General features: G+C 39.9%; 1 protein-coding gene across 1 annotated transcript; it reads right to left on the bottom strand.

Moving 5' to 3' along the window:
• Nucleotides 1–234: 234 nt before the first annotated feature.
• On the bottom strand, nt 235–17702 carry LOC136750292 (thioredoxin reductase 1, cytoplasmic-like). Its single transcript, XM_066705249.1, is given in 18 exon segments — nt 235–1560; nt 2589–2723; nt 5705–5800; nt 6021–6128; nt 6854–7010; nt 7354–7430; nt 7622–7714; nt 7809–7945; nt 7948–8033; nt 11506–11621; nt 12191–12333; nt 12951–13070; nt 13874–13946; nt 14385–14507; nt 16114–16223; nt 16699–16759; nt 17045–17208; nt 17482–17702. Coding segments are annotated over 17 exon segments (1830 nt in total). The 5' UTR covers nt 17183–17208; nt 17482–17702; the 3' UTR covers nt 235–1503.
• Between the last annotated feature and the right edge of the window lie 1324 nt (nt 17703–19026).

Raw genomic sequence — 19026 nt, 5'->3', positions numbered from 1 at the left:
CGCCTCAAGGTTGTACGTGTTGTGGCTTCACAAATGCTTTGCTGCATACCTCGGTTGTAACGAGTGCTTATTTCAGTCAAAGTTGCTCTTCTATCAGCTTGAATCAGTCGGCCCATTCTCCTCTGACCTCTAGCATCAACAAGGCATTTTCGCCCACAGGACTGCCGCATACTGGATGTTTTTCCCTTTTCACACCATTCTTTGTAAACCCTAGAAATGGTTGTGCGTGAAAATCCCAGTAACTGAGCAGATTGTGAAATACTCAGACCGGCCCGTCTGGCACCAACAACCATGCCACGCTCAAAATTGCTTAAATCACCTTTCTTTCCCATTCAGACATTCAGTTTGGAGTTCAGGAGATTGTCTTGACCAGGACCACACCCCTAAATGCATTGAAGCAACTGCCATGTGATTGGTTGGTTAGATAATTGCATTAATGAGAAATTGAACAGGTGTTCCTAATAATCCTTTAGGTGAGTGTATATATATATATATATATATTGCAATAGGCCTTCACTCATGATTGCTGGAGCGAATCATTTAGGAGCCTCACATTTGTTTTAGAAAAAAAAAAAAAAAACACAAATCCAAGTGTTTCTATGCCACGGCGTCAGCGCATCAGTCCCAGCCCACCTGTTAGTGTGGCTTCAGGCTAAGACATCATTGGAGCAGCATACACCTGTCCTGCTGCCAGGCTCTCTGCACTTGGCCTCTCAAACAGGGACATCCGTGCTGTTGGTACCTGTTGTTACGGTAACTCACACCCATCAATCCAAGCCCCACTTAGCCCCATCAACCGATATAGAGACTGAAGGTAGTTTTAGGCTTTTAGAGCTTAGTATGGCTGCACAAAAACAGCCAAAGAATTTTGTTCATTTATAGGTATATTCTTTGAAAAAATGATTTATGCCTGCTGTTGTCCAGCTTTTTAAACAGATATGATGGTTAATCGATAAAGGGTCCACCACAAAATCCAATCAGAAGATTAATATATATGTATGGTTACGTTAATATAGGTTTATAGGTTAATATGGGTTTATAGAGCGACGGTGACTGAGGTGATGGTTGTTTGGAATGGGAGAAAAGCTGCGAGAATCCTGTATTGATTAATCAGCACTGCCAGAGCAACAAATGCAAGCTGGTTCCCCTGGTGAGAGATAAACCCTCACAATGCAGTCATGTGAAGAATCCCTCTCCTCTCTTGCCAGGTAAATTGGATTCCTTCATTTCTTCAAGCATTGTGGATTAATCCAATACAGATCTGAGCCACTGTATTTTACCACTCATGCCCAGCAGTGTAACACTAGATTGCGAATACAGTCAATATTTATCTTGGTTTTCTTTTTGGATGTATTGTTTTTTATCGAGTGTATAAGGAAAATGTGCTGTGGGATAAATTAACTGGACCCTGTAGACTACCTAAAGGAAGCATGGTGCATGGCAATGATGGCCAAAGTTCACCATATAGGAGACAACAGAGGACAACAGCACGGGGGGTTACCCTCAGCAGCCACCCATCCTCAACACCTCTGCAGTGCGTTTCGTCAGGGTGGTAAACACCTAGGCCGAAAATCAGAAATGCATCCGTTAAACCCTCGCGTCATTCGAACAGAGAAGACATCCAATCAAAAGGTCGTTCTTCCGTTATCTCTCTCCTTCACAGCTTCTCTGGAGGCTGTGACTGTTGATTATTTGTCCACTCCATACAATGGCCAAATCTGCATAAACTAAAGAGAGGAGGGCCACGTGCATACCTGAGGTGGCCATCAAACATCAAGACTCATAATTACCAAAAAAGATGTTTGTGTCTCTCAAGTGAGTACTTATGAAAAAGTGTTTATCTTCACAGGAGGTGGTAACCAGGGTCTAAGTCCTGGCTGTAGCATGGAGAGCAGTATTCAGACCTAAGTAAGTTTTGCCTGTAATTTTGGCCCAGAATACTCACCACCTCTCTTGGTAACAATATCCTGGTTATGTAAGCATATTTGAAATACAGATAATTATGCTTTCATGAGTAAACAGTGTAAACATCAAGCATCAAACACATCAAGCAAGTGTTACTCCCCCCATTTGACTTTCATACACAATAAAGTTTATCAGCAAAGCATCTATTAAAATCTGCTTTTGTTACAAATTAATCCTTTAAGTGGCCACCCAGGGAGGGTCTTTGTTGTGCGGTACAAACAAATCCAGTAAAGAATGTACTAGTATAGATTTGAGAACCACCAAGGAATCTCGCCTTTTATGGCAGGGAGCGAGTGTTTATTAATATGTTTCAATATTCCAGTCGGGAAAAGGAGCTTATTCTGTAGTTCCCAAAGACACAAACTGTTTAAAAAAAAAAAAAAAAACTTGCTCAGAAATAAACATCAGGGTTGAGGTCAGCATGGTGCACTATCCTCAAACTTGTTTCAGCTTGAACCACAAAACCCCCAAAGCCCTCAAAAATACAGAGGACCACTACTGTGTTGAAAAGGTCTGTGAGGATGTAGGTTGTTTTGTAATGGGATTGAAAGGCTAGTGTAGAAGGGGTTTCATATTATCTCATTCTTGGGGAGAACCAGGTGTGCTGTATAATGTCTACTGACCTCAGCGCACACCGGATGGATGCCAATGGTGCTGTCCAGCTGTTGCTTGGTCAGCCCACACTTCATTGCAGCTGCAAAGCCCTGGGTGATCTCTCCTGCATGGGGGCCCAGGATGTGGAGACCCACAACCCGATCCTGCAACACAGAGAGACAGCGTTTTAAAATTCCTCTGGGGTTGCTTGATAGTATTCCTTGAAAAGACTCAGGCCTAGACCGAATCACAATTTTAGCCCTACCTGCAAGTCGCACATTACAAATTTGTACCCCATTGCAGTTTAATGTACTGTCAGAAGTCACTTTCTACTAATGATGAAAAGCAGTGATTCTGCAATGTGCTATTCATTGCCAGGTCAAGGTTTTGTGTGGTCTAAGCCTGCATCTGACTGTTGAAGAAAACGTGAATGACTTTAATCCCTGAGTTATTTTATCTAAGCTTGTGGCATAACTCCTTTTGATAAAGCAACTTCTAATGTTCCTGTAGCTACGCATACCAAGAAAAATAAGGAATATGTTGCGTCTTGGCACCATGTGGTAAATGACACACACATTTATTTTCACCCATTTGCTGGAACCATCTGTGGTTAGACAAACACTCTCCACTGTGAACTAGAATACTGGATGTCTGTCACCCTCCAGTGACTGAGAAACTCTGTGTCTAAGCTCTTTCCATTAAAGCATTTTCCAAATCCATAACTAATCCTTGGAGAACACAGATAAGGTTACAGTTATAGTATATAGTTATACAGTTAGGTCGCCCAAAGAACAAGCAGGAACTAAAGACAGACAGGCAGAGCATCACCAGGGAAGAAACCCAGCATCTGGTGATGTCTATGGGTTCCAGACTTCAGGCAGTCATTGACTGCAAAGGATTTGCAACCAAGTATTGAAACTCACAATTTAATTCATGATTATGTTAGTTTGTCCAAATACTTTTGAGCCCCTAAAAGTGGGGGGACCACATATAAAAAGGGGTGTAATTCCTACACCATTCACCCAATTTGACTGTAAATGTAAATTAAAGATGAAAGTCTACACTTAAATAACATCTTGATTGTTTCCTTCCAAATCCATTGTAGTGCTGTACAATATGACAATTTTGTCACTGTCCAAATATCTATGGACTTAACTGTATGTCAGTGAACTAGGATTGGCACTACAATTCATGCTTTGTTGTAATGTTGTACTTCCCTTTTGGTTATGTTGTATATATTTCTCATATACATCCTCCACGCTCCACGCTAGACATGTTTTCTCCTCTTATGAAAGGCATACACAAATATGAGCAGCTGTGTGGAGTAGTGAGTAGGGCTGTGGACCTCTCAGTGACGGTTCAAATCCCTCATCACTCACTCACAGTCGCTCTAGCAGCAGTCGGTAAAAATGGGCATTTGTATCATGTGCTTTTGATTAAAGCATCCACCAAATAAATAACACTCATTGAAAACTGCTGTTGTATACCTAGGGTTGTATTTCCAGTCAGATAGCCTTGGTTGTTTGTTTTGTTTCTATTTATTTACTCATGTCATCAGCTCGGGAGATTGGGATGAGAAGTAGGAACCAGAGGGCTCTGTCTGGCTTGATCACAAGTTAGTGCAGCAGCATTCTGATGTGATAATGGTTTATTTGTCCCCCCCGCCCCCCTGCAGGGAAGTGCTGTGACAAAAGGATTCCCCCTTTTAAGCTCTAGCAGAGAGTGTTAAATATTCATGACTGTGATTCAATTTAGCTTCCATAATCGCCTTCTGCAAAGTATCTCTTTATCTGGGTGCAGTATGGAGTGCCTTCTCTACAGAGCTCGAACCATTTTCATACCTTCCACATTTACAAAAATGTTTCAAGCTGAAAGGCCTTGATCCATTCAGAAAGACAGTTTGGTTTCTGTTCATTTTCAACATCCACTTACAAAACTAAATAAACCGGAGTAGCCCAGACAGTTCATTTGATAAAGCACAAGATTCTTAATCTCCACTTTAAATCAAGCCAAATAGAGCGAGTCTTGTGAATGGCTGTGTTAGTTCAAATCATGCATCATGCCTTTCTCACACTTTTTAAAAGATAAACCTGTTTTTTTATGCTGTACTAATAGACACATTCAATATTTTCATACATTGATAAACATTTATAGATTTTTACATCAATTACGGAGGCTATTTAGCAATATAAAGAGACATTTTGAGATTAAATAATTATTTCAATTTCAGTTAATGAGAAATAAAGACACCAAATAAATCATCATTGAAGTGATATTCTCCTATGATGAATGTTTTCATTTTTTTAAGCAGTGGTCCAGATCAAACAACAATCCCTTCAGTTTAAAGCGAGAGCACGGTTCAGATATGATCAGATATGGTCAGGTGTGCCACAGGATTTTTGAAAAGTCACATGAGAAAAACGAAAAAGCAGGCAACCGAAACACAAATAACCAAGTGATCTAGTTCCAAGTGACCACAAGGCGGCAACGGTGAGTAGTGCCCTTGCCCCATTGCATTACACAAGGCACTCTCCTGAATCTGAATGTGACTATGTTTTTTACGCACACACACCAATAATCAAAGCCACTCATCACTTGTGAAAATAAATCCTGGCTTGCATGTGTGCCTTGAGATGACTGCCTTTGACATCCATTTAATTCATAGCGCTGACACTTCTGAAATTGACAAATAAGGTTATCGCATCATTAACTGTTACCCTTCTGAGAGTCATTTGTCTAATTACTGAGCTTTATTATTCTAATGATCCATCAGCCAGGTTCCCAGATAAATGGCTTAGTTTAAAATTAAAGGGCAAATTACTCTCAGCCTTGAACCCCAGCATAGCATAGCAATTGGATATGTTACTCCCATCATAAGGGGGTCAGAACCTATAAAATGCTTGCTGATTGTGAAATGCTTTCTGCCTCACTTAGAACACCCTGCGACTGGCTAACTTACCTGTAATAAACCTAATAATGGTTTATTTAATTTGGTATGCAGGTACAGGTACTATACATTCAGTCCTGTTCCACTACCAATCTAAAATGATGTAGGAGTAGATATGGAATAGATATCCCGGTTTTACTGACTTAACCAAGATTTCCTATCATCCCAGAATCTCTGATTGTGTTTCAGCTTACTTACATTATCTTCTGTGTGACAGATGATCTTTGCATAGCAGGAGTTTTTGTCCCTGGCTGGCACTGTCCATTCCAAAGGCCAGAAATAACTGTGGTAAACCTACAAGAGTGCAGACAACTATCTGAATACTGAAAGCAATCCGTGGTGCGGACGTTTAACACATGTATGCAACACAGAGTCTCAGGCATCGGCTTTTCTTCCTTTTCTGATATTTTTACTCCAGAATGTTCGACTGTTAAAACCGTGCATAAGAGAAAGTACATCAAATCAGTGCATAAGTACGCATTAGAGGTTATAATGAGGACATCCTCCACTGAACCTCTATGTTGTCTTCTCCATACTTCTCGCTGGCCCTCTCCTCAGACAATCCACAAGCCCCGTACTCCATCGTAGTGAAGATGGTTGTGGGGACATTGGTGTAATCACACTGTGGGGGAGAACAGAGGGAATCCATCATACACAGTCATTTAATGTAAAGTAAATTGAGTAATCCTCTGCAATAGGGGCAAACATACACATCTCTAATATGAACAGTCAAACTTAAAATAAAGACTCTACATAGCATGGTATTTTCAGCTACAAAATCCCTACCCCAGTTTTATCCCTAGCGATGGACAGAACCCAACCCTAGCCAAAAATAAAATGGAAAGTGACATCCAATCCACAGCTGCACATGTCTTAGTTAACCAAGTGAAATACACCACCCTGACCTTAATGGAAGCCCACGTTTCCTGAGGAATCTAACATAGCCCTAGCCCAACACAGAAATCAGCCCTAGGTGGATCCCTACATAAGCTGTGTGTGACCTCAGTAAGAATAATTAAGTGATCAATTGACTAAATATTACTTAAGTGAAGGAAATCTTATAGTGCCTTTTCCCCGAAGGAAACTTTGTGTAACTCCATTGAAACCTGACTGGGAAATCCAATTGGGAAACTTAACATCATTGGAATTCATAATGAAATGTGGGTTGCAGACAACTATGTACTAACTTCCACTAAGCTATAAATACCTGGCTCCTACCAGATGCCCCCTAGTGTTCGTTGCTTCACATTCTCCTGCCCCGAGATTCGATCATGTTACCTCGGGTTTGAGACGCACACGCTGCCGCCACACTAATAGATTCGGCCCTGTGCTCATTACACACATTACCTTGGTGCTCTGCCGCCCATACAGCCTCCGTGCCAGGAGCCGGCCAGCCTGGATGGCCACAGGGGTGAGCTCTAGTCGACCCTCCAGCACATCCCCGATGGCGTAGATGTGCGGCACGTTTGTCTGCTCTTCTTCATTGACGGGGACCTTCCCTGTCCTGTCACAAACACACCAGATTTAATTGCAAAACTGTGTCAGCTGATCTCCAGGATAGTCTCTTGTGGAACAAACTTTTCTTTCTAATAGATAGAAGATTCTTATATTTTTCATATGCCAAAATTAATCCCTTTTGTGGGGGATATGTGATATATATTTAAAATATAAACCACTGTGAGTATAAAGTAAGTATATAAGCCTTCTGAAATAATGTTCATAGAGGGACTCCAAGTAGACTCAACCTAACCTGATGTGGAGATCTGCTATTCAGCTGAAACAATGTCACGCTACGCCTCGTTTTCTTCTTTGTTGTGCTATGTGCCCATATGCCCAGCTTCACTAACCTCTCATTGAACTTCACTCCTACAGATTCGAGGCCAATATTACGGGTGCAACCATCCCTCCCTATTGCCAACAACACCTGTCGGAAAAATGTCAAATGCATTACACAAAGCAGCGGGAAAAATCCTACATACATAAGCAAACTATAATGTTTGCATTCCAATGAGACGAGGGAGCATACAAAACACAAGTCTTCTGAAGTCTTATTCAAACCACACAGAGGAACACTGTACCGTTTTCTATGGTCTCCAAATATGGCTTGGCACTCACGGTATTATACTGTTCCTCGATGGTCTCTGTCCCATCCGTGGACATGGCGGTCACCTTCAGTGTCCCAGGACTGCCCTCCTCCATCTGTTGGATCTGGGACAGAGTGATGTGCCTCATATCAGCTCAGATCAGAAAAACACATCTATTTAGCTGAAAGTTACAGTAAAGGTATCTGGCAAAGGAGTACCTTTGTGGGTACAAAGTGGTGGAGGAAGTTGACCCCATGCAGGTCCATGTCCTGCTCGACCTTCTTGGCCATCTTCTGGTCGAAGCCCCTGAGCACAATGGAGTGGACCATGACTGTGACGTCGAGGCCCAGCCCCCCAGGAAGCCAGCGCACTCCAGAGCCACATAGGAGGCCCCTACCACCAGTGTGCGGCCAGGACAGTGAGGCAGGGAGAACAGGTCATCACTAACCAATGAGGAGAGGAGGAAGAGGATGGCAGACCATATAGTTTAATCCCTGATCTATACATTACAGTATAGATATAGTATACAGTAATACTCGCTCTTGGAGCTAGAGAACCACAGCTGTGCAGGTTTTATAGACAACTTCAAATCCACCAGGGCTAAACCCATATGGAACAAATATACCGTAAAACCACCGGCGTTTATTCCAAATAACTGCAAAAAGCCCCAGCATCAATTGTAGGAGACCGGTGTTTGTATTAAACATTCATAAATAAAAAGACATCGCGGACTCATACAGGGTAAGAAGAGCCTGGAAACATTGCTTAATTGTAGAAGTAGGCTAATAGGCCAGGCTTTTATTATTATTATTAATAATTATTATTTTTTAATAATTTGCTTTCCAAAGATGCAAACAAATCACATTCAATGTATGGTGAACTATACACTGAAAACAAGATACCGGTAATTCCCTGCTAACATACAACGTTGCCACAACATTGTGGCTTTGTAATATAATATAATTTATGTTGCTACAATATTGTGGCAACATTGTGTGTTAGCAGGTTTCTGTTAGCAGTCTAAGATTCAATATACTGTGAACTCTCGCTAAATAAACAAAACAAAACTGTGGAAATATGCTTTAAACCAAACCATCAACATTACACTTAATTAATGCATTGTTTATGTCACAATTGACAGTTCAATAACTAAAATCAACAGCAATACAAATATACAGCAATATATATATATATATATATATATATATACCTCTGAAAAAAATTAAGAGACCACTGCAAATTTTTCTTAAATCAGCATCTCTACATGTATGGCAGCCATTCCATCCCAGTGTCTGTTGAATTTGAACACAGGCACACCTCATTCTACTGAATCTTATTTAATGAGGAAAAATATAAAAACCACTGCTGTGGTCATCACTATCCTCTTGCAATAGGACCAGCTGGATGGCAACAGTGCTAGTAGTACCTCAAAAGTAATTGGACTCAAAACATAACTATTGACCATGCCAAAAGAGTTGAAAATGAAAGTTTTGAATGAGGAAAAGAAGGGTTCAATTACTGGTAGAGGGATAAAGTGAGTGTCAGGTTGCTTCCATCCTTAAAATTACAAAGATGGTGGTTCATAAGAACAAGGTCAAGCAGCAGACATTGGGGACAACTAAGCTACAGACCAGCAGAGGGCGAAAACGACTCTCCACTGACCGGGATCACTGCCAACTCATTCGAATGTTACTCAACAACTATAGGATGACATCCAATGACCTACAAAAAGAATGGCAAACGGCAGCTGGGGTGAAGTGCATGGCGAGGACAGTTTGAAACAGACTCCTAGGGGCAGGGCTGAAGTTGTGCAAAGCTAGAAAAAAGCCCTTTATCAATGAGAAGCAAAGAAGAGTCGGGCTGAGGTTTGCAAAAGACCATAAGGATTGGACCGTAGAGGACTGGAGTAAGGTCATCTTCTCTGATGAGTCCAATTTTCAACTTTGCCCAACAAATGGTCGTCTAATGGTTAGACTGAGACCTGGAGAGGCCTACAAGCCACAGTGTCTCGCACCCACTGTGAAATTTGGTGGAAGATTGGTGATGATCTAGGGGTGCTTCAGCAAGGCTGAAATCGGGCAGATTTGTCTTTGTGAAGGATGTATGAATCAAGCCACGTACAAGGTTGTCCTGGAAGAAAACATGCTTCCTTCTGCTCTTGCATTGTTCCCCAACTCTTCATGCTCCATGCCACACAGCCAGGTCAATCAAGGTGTGGATGGAGGACCACCAGATCAAGACCCTGCCATGACCAGCCCAATCTCCAGACCTGAACCCCATTGAAAACTTCTGGAATGTGATCAAGAGGAAGATGGATGGTCACAAGCCATCAAACAAAGCCGAGCTGCTTGAATTTTTGTGCCAGGAGTGGAATGAAGTCACCCAACATCAATGTGAAAGACTGGTGGAGAGCATGCCAAGACGGATGAAAGCTGTGATTGAAAATCAGGGTTATTCCACCAAATATTGATTTCTTAACACTTCCTAAGTTAAAACATTAGTATTGTGTTGTTTAAAAATGAATATAAACTTGTTTTCTTTGCATTATTCGAGGTCTGACAACACTGCATCTTTTTTGTAATTTTGACCAGTTGTAATTTTCTGCAAATAACTTATCTAAATTACAATATTTTTATTTGGAATTTGGGAGAAATGTTGTCAGTACTTTATAGAATTTTAAAAAATGTTCATTTTACTCAAACACATACGTATAAATAGTAAAACCAGAGAAACTGATAATTTTGCAGTGGTTTATTTTTTCCAGAGCTGTATATATATATATATATATATATATATATATATATATGCATATATAGTTAAACTGAGAAAACAATTATTAAAAACACACGTGATGGTGTATTTTTTAATTAATATACGGTATAAATTTTTATTGAAAACAAGAAAGATGCAAAAAAACTAAAAAATAATATGTTGTGGAAGGTTCTTTCATCATTAGAAACTGTATAGATTTCCATTTTCCTTATTTATAAAACATTGTCAAGTCTGTATTGTAATGCATAACGCAGCATTTATTAGAGACTGGAATTTGTTTACATGATTATGCAAATCAATCCCATGACTATTGGCGACTTGTTGCTATTTGAGTATTGGATGTTTTATGGTATTTTATTATGTGGTACATGACGTATGATCCTTATTTCTCATTGACACAAATCAACCCCTTTTTTGTATATTTTAAATAGATATATTTTAGTCTGTAAGCCATATATTTCATTATATGTTCACAATGTATGGTGATGTTAATTATATAAAATAAATGTATGAATTACAGACTAAAATATATCCCACATATTTTGAATATACATAAAAAGGGGAAATTGGTGGAAAATAATATAAGGATCATACACTCATCTTCATTCCATAAGGGACGTGTGATCATTTTGACCTGTTTCAATAATTGCTTAAATTAATTAATTGAGAGCTCCCATGTGCCAACCAAAAGACCCATTGGTTGCCTAGGAACAGGAAAGAAGAGAAAAAATGAATTAAAGGTGAACTATAGTTGAACTAAGAATGTACATCGCGAATATTGAATTATTTTTCTGGTATACGTTTAATCATTGAGTTTTTCTTTCTACACAGCTCTGAAATATTGCTTGAGAGCAAAACTCCCTTTCATTTAAGAGTGCTATAGGAACGGTTTACAATAAGAAATCTAGGACATTCATTTTTCATTCAGGGAAACTTGATCTCAGTTTTCCCCTCAGAGACTATCCATCACACTAAAACAAATAAAAACATTTTGCTGTATACTGCCAAGTAAACCATCATTTTGTATTCTAACTGCAAACAAAGCAGAAATGTTCAATCTACAGTGCCGTCTTTCACCTTATTCAGAACTAAAAATAAAGCCCACAAAATGACCAGGATGGACAGGAAGGTTTGCCTGCTCACCTGGTAATACAATACTCCTTGTCGCCTGGTAATCCTAAGTATCTTGGCCTCTCTCCTGTGGCAATGATAAAGACAGCCGCTGTGTGATATGTCTCCTTCCCTTGACTGGTTTTCGTCTGTGAAGAACAACTGAACCGAGTGATTAAATGCAAAAAATGTAAAGAAAAGCACAACAGAAATCAAAAAGGCAACAACTTAATTATTTCGATATATATAGACTATGGCAGGCAGGCAGACTCGCAGTGTTCAGGGAAATGGATGAAATATTTGCCGATATTCATTCAATATTATATCAGGAGGAGTTCAAACAGATTTCATAAGATGCCCCATTATGTTTGAGTTGTTTTTTTTTAACACTCAACTTGGAAGGTCCATTCCAGTGCTACTTATTTCCTCGATTATTCTATAAATCTTTAATATAGCACCCTGTAAAAAAGAATTTGCCACATAGAGCTTTACAGCAACAATGTATACAAGATGTATAAGTCAATGTATCCCCCTGAGAGCTGAATAGATTTCTAAAATGTTCACAGTAGTGCTTTTAGTTTTTACTGTAATGGGTCATTGTAAATTAAATATCAAACTCAAGTAGCATGTTTGCTATATGTTGTTTAGTAACATAACATAGTATTTTTGCACATACTATGGTTCAAATACAGTATTCCTTTGCCTGGCCCTGGGTTACCTTGACAGTGTGAGGGCCAACCAGCTCCCCAAAGGCATCCAGGTAGGTGACATTGGTGTCCATCAGAGCCTGGCGGTAACTGAAGCTCAAAGAGCTGACGTGTTTCTGCACCGCCTGTCTCAGGAGACCCCAGTTGTGTGTAACTGCAGAGCCAAACACAAACACAGGCACATACATTCAACGCCAAACCTGCCAGCCAACTCAACCCTGCTGCTAACCGATGGCTTTCAGCAAATTTGGAGAAGTGCAAGTAAGTCTCAGGATGGAGGAAGCACAGTAAAGGAATGGATTTCAAAAATATAATTGGGAGCATCTGTGGTATTTATTAATGACTGATGCTTCTTTAATACCAGTCTGGACAGGCACTTCTCTCTTATTTAATCTCATCATTTTTTACCATTCAGAAAAAGCAGACTAATATGCCAAAATATGTTTTAATATTCAACACAAAAGTAAGGAAAACTAAACAGATTGATGATCCCATTTTTAAACTGTTCACATTACTTCCCTATGCCATTTTAAACAACCCAGTGTACCACTTGTATAAACTTCTTTTTTTTTACAGAAGAGAACCAAAAGCAAGGTCAGTTTCTAAATTATTATCATATTGTATATCATTAGCAACAACACTATAGTATTATAAGAGTAAAATGCACAAACAAAAAGTTGAATCAAATAATTATAATATTTATTTTTTATTAATACAGACATAGCATATTTGTCTTTGCCACACACCATAGAGAGCCTGGGTTGTTCTCACCTTTCTCCTTAAACTCCCAGCCATACTTCCTTGACTCGCGTAGTGCTTGTCCTAAAAGGGCCGCCTGATGCATCAGTTTTTTGGGGATACAGCCCACGTTGACACATGTACCTCCGAGGCCTGGGGCACAGACAGAGTGAACACATTGTATTATGTGTCACATCAAAACCAAAGGCCATCAAGAGAGTAAGAGGCATTAAAGCATGCCACAAACCTCTGACTTAAACTGTAACCCATTTCCTTCTAAACTAAACTATTGTATGACTCTGATTGTGTGACCTTGATTCTGTTTATTTGTGACCCCCGTGGAGAGTGAAATTAGCTTTGGCTTTCCACATTGTGTTATGGCGGAAAAGGCAGCAAGTGGAAAGCGATGATAACAATTCACTGACGCATACTTCAAAAAGAGAGCCCTGAGAGCTAACTACAGGCTTGGCCAATTAAGATTCATGAATACAGGACAGCAACAGCCTATAAAGCACATTGGCTTTGATTTTCCTTTCAAATCTCTCATCACAGTGGCCTCAACAGCCGCATATTTACCAGTTTGCAAGTTATCAATTAAAAAATGGAAATGCGGTTCTCCAGATTGTAAGCAGCCCTGGATTTATATCCTGACAGATATTTGCAAAGAATGCACATATTCTTTTGATGCAGTGCTATCATTCACACATTTATAAAGCTCCTAAAATTATTAATTATATTTTTTATGGCTTACTAATATTTCTCCTGCTTTGTTAAGAGAAAAGCACTTCCAGATCTATTTTTATTGACTGAATCCTCGACGTGTTTGAGACAAATCGTCCCTATTTGTTCTTACCTTTGCTTTCACATGAAGAGTGGAGTTGGGTATCTGTGTAGGTGAACTGCCTATATTACATTAATTTTATATGATGGTGTTTGTTTCTGTTGACAGCTCTTACCCCATCTTGTTCCCTTGGGAGTAGGAGTCACATAGTCTAGGACAAGAACTTTTTTCCCATAGCCTGCAGCTTCCTGCAAACAAAAGTCAATGTTCACTGTTAAAAACAGCAAGGAAAGAGCATACCGTTTCTTCACAAGGAAACATCTGACCCATCTGAAGGCCTCTACTCACAGGATGTTCAAGTCTAGAGGAGCAAGTCGAGTTCTCACACACTATTGATTGTCATGATAATTGAGTATATGAAGTTCTTCTGTATTCATATCTTGCTTTCAGTACAGTATACTTTCAAATATATTAATGTCTTCCCTTGGATTTCAACTGCTTATTCCATGGCCATAACCATCAATGTCTATAATCCAGCCTGAGGTTTTTTCCTCATACCTGTATGGATTACAGCTCTCTTGTGATGTATTATTATCTTCAATTGATCTGTAGCTGCTCTCATGTAACAGGTACATGTTCCAGATATTTCTGAATACAAAATAATCGGGTAGAGACGGATGTAATACCTTGGCAGCTGCAAGTCCGCCCGATCCTCCTCCAATGACCAGCAGATCATAGTCGTAGAAGTCAGGGGTAGGATTCACCTCGCTCATGTCAAGAAGGGCCTGCAGCTTTCCTTCTCTGTGGGCCTGTGGGAAATAACACACATGCCCACAATGTAACGGGAAGCAAAATTTGACCAAGGAAAAATGAGTAAAGTAAATTAAAAGGAACACAAATTCTAAAAGAAAAGAAAGTATGTAATATGAAAACAAATGTAAACATGCATATTTATCTTTTAGCTCACCAAACACAAGGATCGAGTCAATCCCACTAGCGAGAACCATTTTCTTGGAGCATTGTGTGCCGACGTGTAATATTCCAGTTGGGTTATCTGTACATTCTTCACAAAAAGTGTCTAAAGCATTGCCTGCCAATTTAACTCTCTAAACATGGATTTTGCTGCACCCAGTTGTTCCTAAATTGGCTGGGTTGGATCCAGAGAACTCTAGGGTTTATCAGGCCTTCATTCCAGCCAGAAAAGCCATCCAAGGGCAGACTCAAAGAATGTGGAATAACTGGCAACAAATCAAAAGGGTCATTTTGCAATTGAAGAGCAATTAGGACTCTCTCTCTCAGGTTCAGCTTGGGCCCGAAGGGAGCGGAAAATTACTGCAGAAGACAGACTTGTTCCACACAACAGCAGCTTGATATTATTAGACTTTTGTCATAATAAGTGACAAAAGAAAGGACATATGTCTGTTTTATCTGTTTTTGTCTACTTTGAAAAATATATTTTTTAATAAAGCTATCCATTGTTCTGCAAAAAAATTAGAAATATGCTTTTAAGGAACAGGCAATTGTCAAATATCAGAATCCAACATCTGTCTGTGGAGCTTTATGCAGTTACGTCTCTCTTATTTTATTTTTTTGTTATTATAGTTTATCAGGGAAGTAAGCACACCAAATACTGTATTCAACAGAAAAAACTTTATTCTATCCAATCAAAGAGCTATGCAGAACTGAATTTGCTGAACTGGCAATTCATCAATGAAAAAAATCTATCAGCTATGTCTTATTTCTGTTGAGTGGTGTAAGGCCTGTTTGAAACTTCATCAAACGGCAAACAAATCCCAGCAATACCCTCAGGTACCGGTATTTGAAATGCCACTTGCTTTACAAGAGCCCTAAGTTGGACATGGGTGAGAGAAGACAGAAGACAGCTGATTGACACTGGGTGTATCAAGCAAAGATTCACTGAAATGGTACAGATATTAAGTACAGATGCAGGAATATAAAAAAAAAAGAAAACAATCGGCTACTGTTTGCTTCCAAAGTGCATGTTAAATGCTGAGAAATGGAAAGTCTGGCAACAACTCAATCAATCTGCACCCACAGTGCAGTTTAATGTGAAGAATGAAAACTTTGTAATTCCTCCTTCAAGTCCTTAAGTGTTTTTTATTCTGTTTAGATCAGCACTTTCCCAGGTTCTGAAATCGGAAGCCGACTGAAGACAACCAAATTACAAACTTAGTGTCAAATGTAGGCTTTGAATGTGTTTCGGCTTGCCGCCGGGATACTTGTGAAATCAATACCTTGCATCTCAAAGTTGTGATTTTGCAAAAGTCTTCTAAAACAGATTTGTTTAATTGCAGCTTGTCTCCAATATTCCCTCTTTCTGTGAAAACATGGTACTAACAAAACCCAAGTGATTCGTTCCTCTACTAAAATGGAATTTAAAATCACAGTGATTACCTGTGCAGTTTTCTCCCAATCTCCTATGTGTTTCTTGTTGACAAACACACTGGGCAGTTCCCTCTGTTGAGTAAGTTGCCAAAGCCCTTGCCGGATCTCATGCTTGTCTTCTATAATAACAGAGGGAGAAAAACTGCCTTAATATATTAACCAGAGGGAAAGCAAATGTGTTCTAGATGTAACAAACTGCCCTTCCGGTCTGACTGTGTTGTGTTTATTTTGCTGAGTCATTGTTCAGCAAAGAACTTACGATTCCGCTTGCCTACTAAGTTCTATTACGTGCTGAAAATGTTTTTGTTAAAACAATCACAGACTGTAATTGGTCTCCCCTCTTTTACATTCCTCCTCAAATGGTTAGACCATTAACTTTGGACAAAGTACAACGAACACTTGATACCAAGACATCAACGAACATTAAAAGTCACACTGATTTATTTATTTTATTTTAAAAACATCACAAACTGCAGATTTGAAAACAAATAATTAACACTGGTTTAAGTACACTAATTTAATACGATTAATATCTGTGCCTGCTTATGGTACAGAAACCACAACACATTATCAGATACTGGAAATAATAGTTACCTCTCTTATCTAGATCCACAGATGCATAAGGAACTCCAATTGATCTGAAAAGCTCTATCACCTACATGAAAGAAAGGAGAAAGGAGCCATTATCATTCACCAGAGTTTCACTCAGTTACAGGCGTGGATGTCTGCAGTACAATATGAACGTAAAACCTTGATTACTTATTATTATTGTTATTAATCTCACAACAAAATGCTAATCTAAATGAAGTGTAATGAGACCACAATGTGAAACAGTTCTCACTATACACCAGTAGACTTGTCTTCTGTTTGGTCCATTCTGGATCACAGTGTTTATTCTAATTTTAGTTTAAAATGGTTTTACTCCAAATGTAGCAGGTACCTGTGCGGAGAGGTGGCATGACGTTGTCCTGAAGATTACAACGTGGTTCTGGCACAGGAGGTCTTGAACAATTTCTCTCTCTCTTTTCCCTCCTGCACTGGCACAACCCAGGGGATCTTGGATTTCTTCACTGGACATCTGACTCCTTATATTTTCTATTATACCTACATAGACACAGTTTGGTAGGTGAAAAGACCAGTGCTCCATTACAAACCCAATTCAAACTAAGGGCCTTTTCTTTTAGCAGCCATGGCAAACTCAACAGATGGGAAGCACTTGAAGACACTAAGAGTTTAGACATTAATTAATTATATAGACCATAAAAGAAAAACCTGATAAAAACGTATTGTATTGTATTTCAGGGAGGTATTTTAACAAACATAGGTCTATACCTACATGGATTTTGTAATATGGAAAGCAATGATTTGTTCTCTTACCTGCATCACACTTTTGACTCTGGCTCTGTCCATAAACACCGCTTTGCCTCTGCGAACCGAATTGCCCATTTCTACGGCATATGAAATCTCATATTGAAAACAACAGTGTCATTTTCTCAAATCTTATTCTTCATCGTATTACATCAGTTAAAATGAGTATGGCTATAACTCAGTAATGCAATTTTCCAGTAGCTTTCTGCTAACATGCTGCTCGCTGTGAATTACCAGCATGAAACTATTTTCCCTAAAGTTGCGCTTTGATACAGTGTAGCCAGTTACACAATTGCACTTTCATCGTAGTTAGAGCGACATCTACTGGAACTGTGAATATTGCGCGTCTTCTGTGAGTTGGGTTTAACTAAGCTTAACATTTAGGTAGTCAGTCACCTCTGCATTACACCTCTAGACAACACACCTCTCCACACCAACACCAGGCAAAATTAGTAGATCATCACTTCTTTCCCCCCACATCCAGAATTAACAGTCCCTTCCTACTGCCACACAGCAGTGAGGAGCCAGGAGCACACCCCTGAAACAGTGTGCTATCTGTACCCTGGCCATAGGCGCCGCGTTTTGAAATTCCCTGGGGGGGGGGCTGAGTTAGCCACACCAGCGCCAATGGGCAGACAGCTTGCGCCAGGATCAACACCGTCACCAAGGAGGTGAGAGCACAATATTTGGAGTGCTGGCACACCAAATAGCAACACAAACTGCAGTGTTACCACTCTCTACAGAGGGACTACACCCTGGCACCATACCTGGCCAGAGTGAAGAACCCCAAACAAAGGCAAACCCTGACCCAGTACAGACTCAATGCCCACAGCCAGACCTAGAAGCCCGGAGTGGAGAGACTGTGTGGGCACTGTGAGCAGGGGAAGTGGAAGACGAGACACACTTCCTGCTGCACTGTACCAGATACTCCACAGCCAGGGACACACACCTCCCCAAATCCTCAGCCCAGGTCACAGTCTTCCCATAGCTCAGCGATGAAGGCAAAATAAAAGCCAGCTGAGTTGGCTGCAGACAATGTGCTTACCTGCCACAGACTGAGGCAGTGTAAAGATATTGTATACTATGTAGACCTATATGTATATGGAAACCAGTTTGATTTTTAATCATTGACAATATAATTATCAATGTACAAAACAAAACATAAGCAGTATCAAAGCAATGTTCAAGAACATTGAAAATAGTCTCTAAATCTGGGATTCCTCAAAATAGCCACCCTTTGCCTGAATAACAGCCTCACGAGGCATCAACCAAGATGTCTTCCCAGCTCATCTACAGCAATTCCCAAGAGATGTAGGACACTTGTGGGTCCCTTTCTTTGACTCTGCTGTCCAGTTCTTCCCATACAAGTTCAATGGGCCTGAGGTCTGGAGACTCATTAGATTGAGTTGTCCTTCACTTTCCTTCTTTGCCAGATAGATCTTGCACAACTTTGAGGTGTATTTTGCGTCATTATCCTGCTGACGAATTAAGTACTGCCCAATTCATTGTAATCCTGATGGAGTGGCATGGCTCTGAAGCAGGGAAGTGCAGAGA

This window comes from Amia ocellicauda, chromosome 5 (assembly GCF_036373705.1).
Source record: "Amia ocellicauda isolate fAmiCal2 chromosome 5, fAmiCal2.hap1, whole genome shotgun sequence".
NCBI lineage: Eukaryota > Metazoa > Chordata > Actinopteri > Amiiformes > Amiidae > Amia > Amia ocellicauda.
Note: the sequence above shows the minus strand (reverse complement) of the source record. Positions and strands in the feature narration are given on the sequence as shown.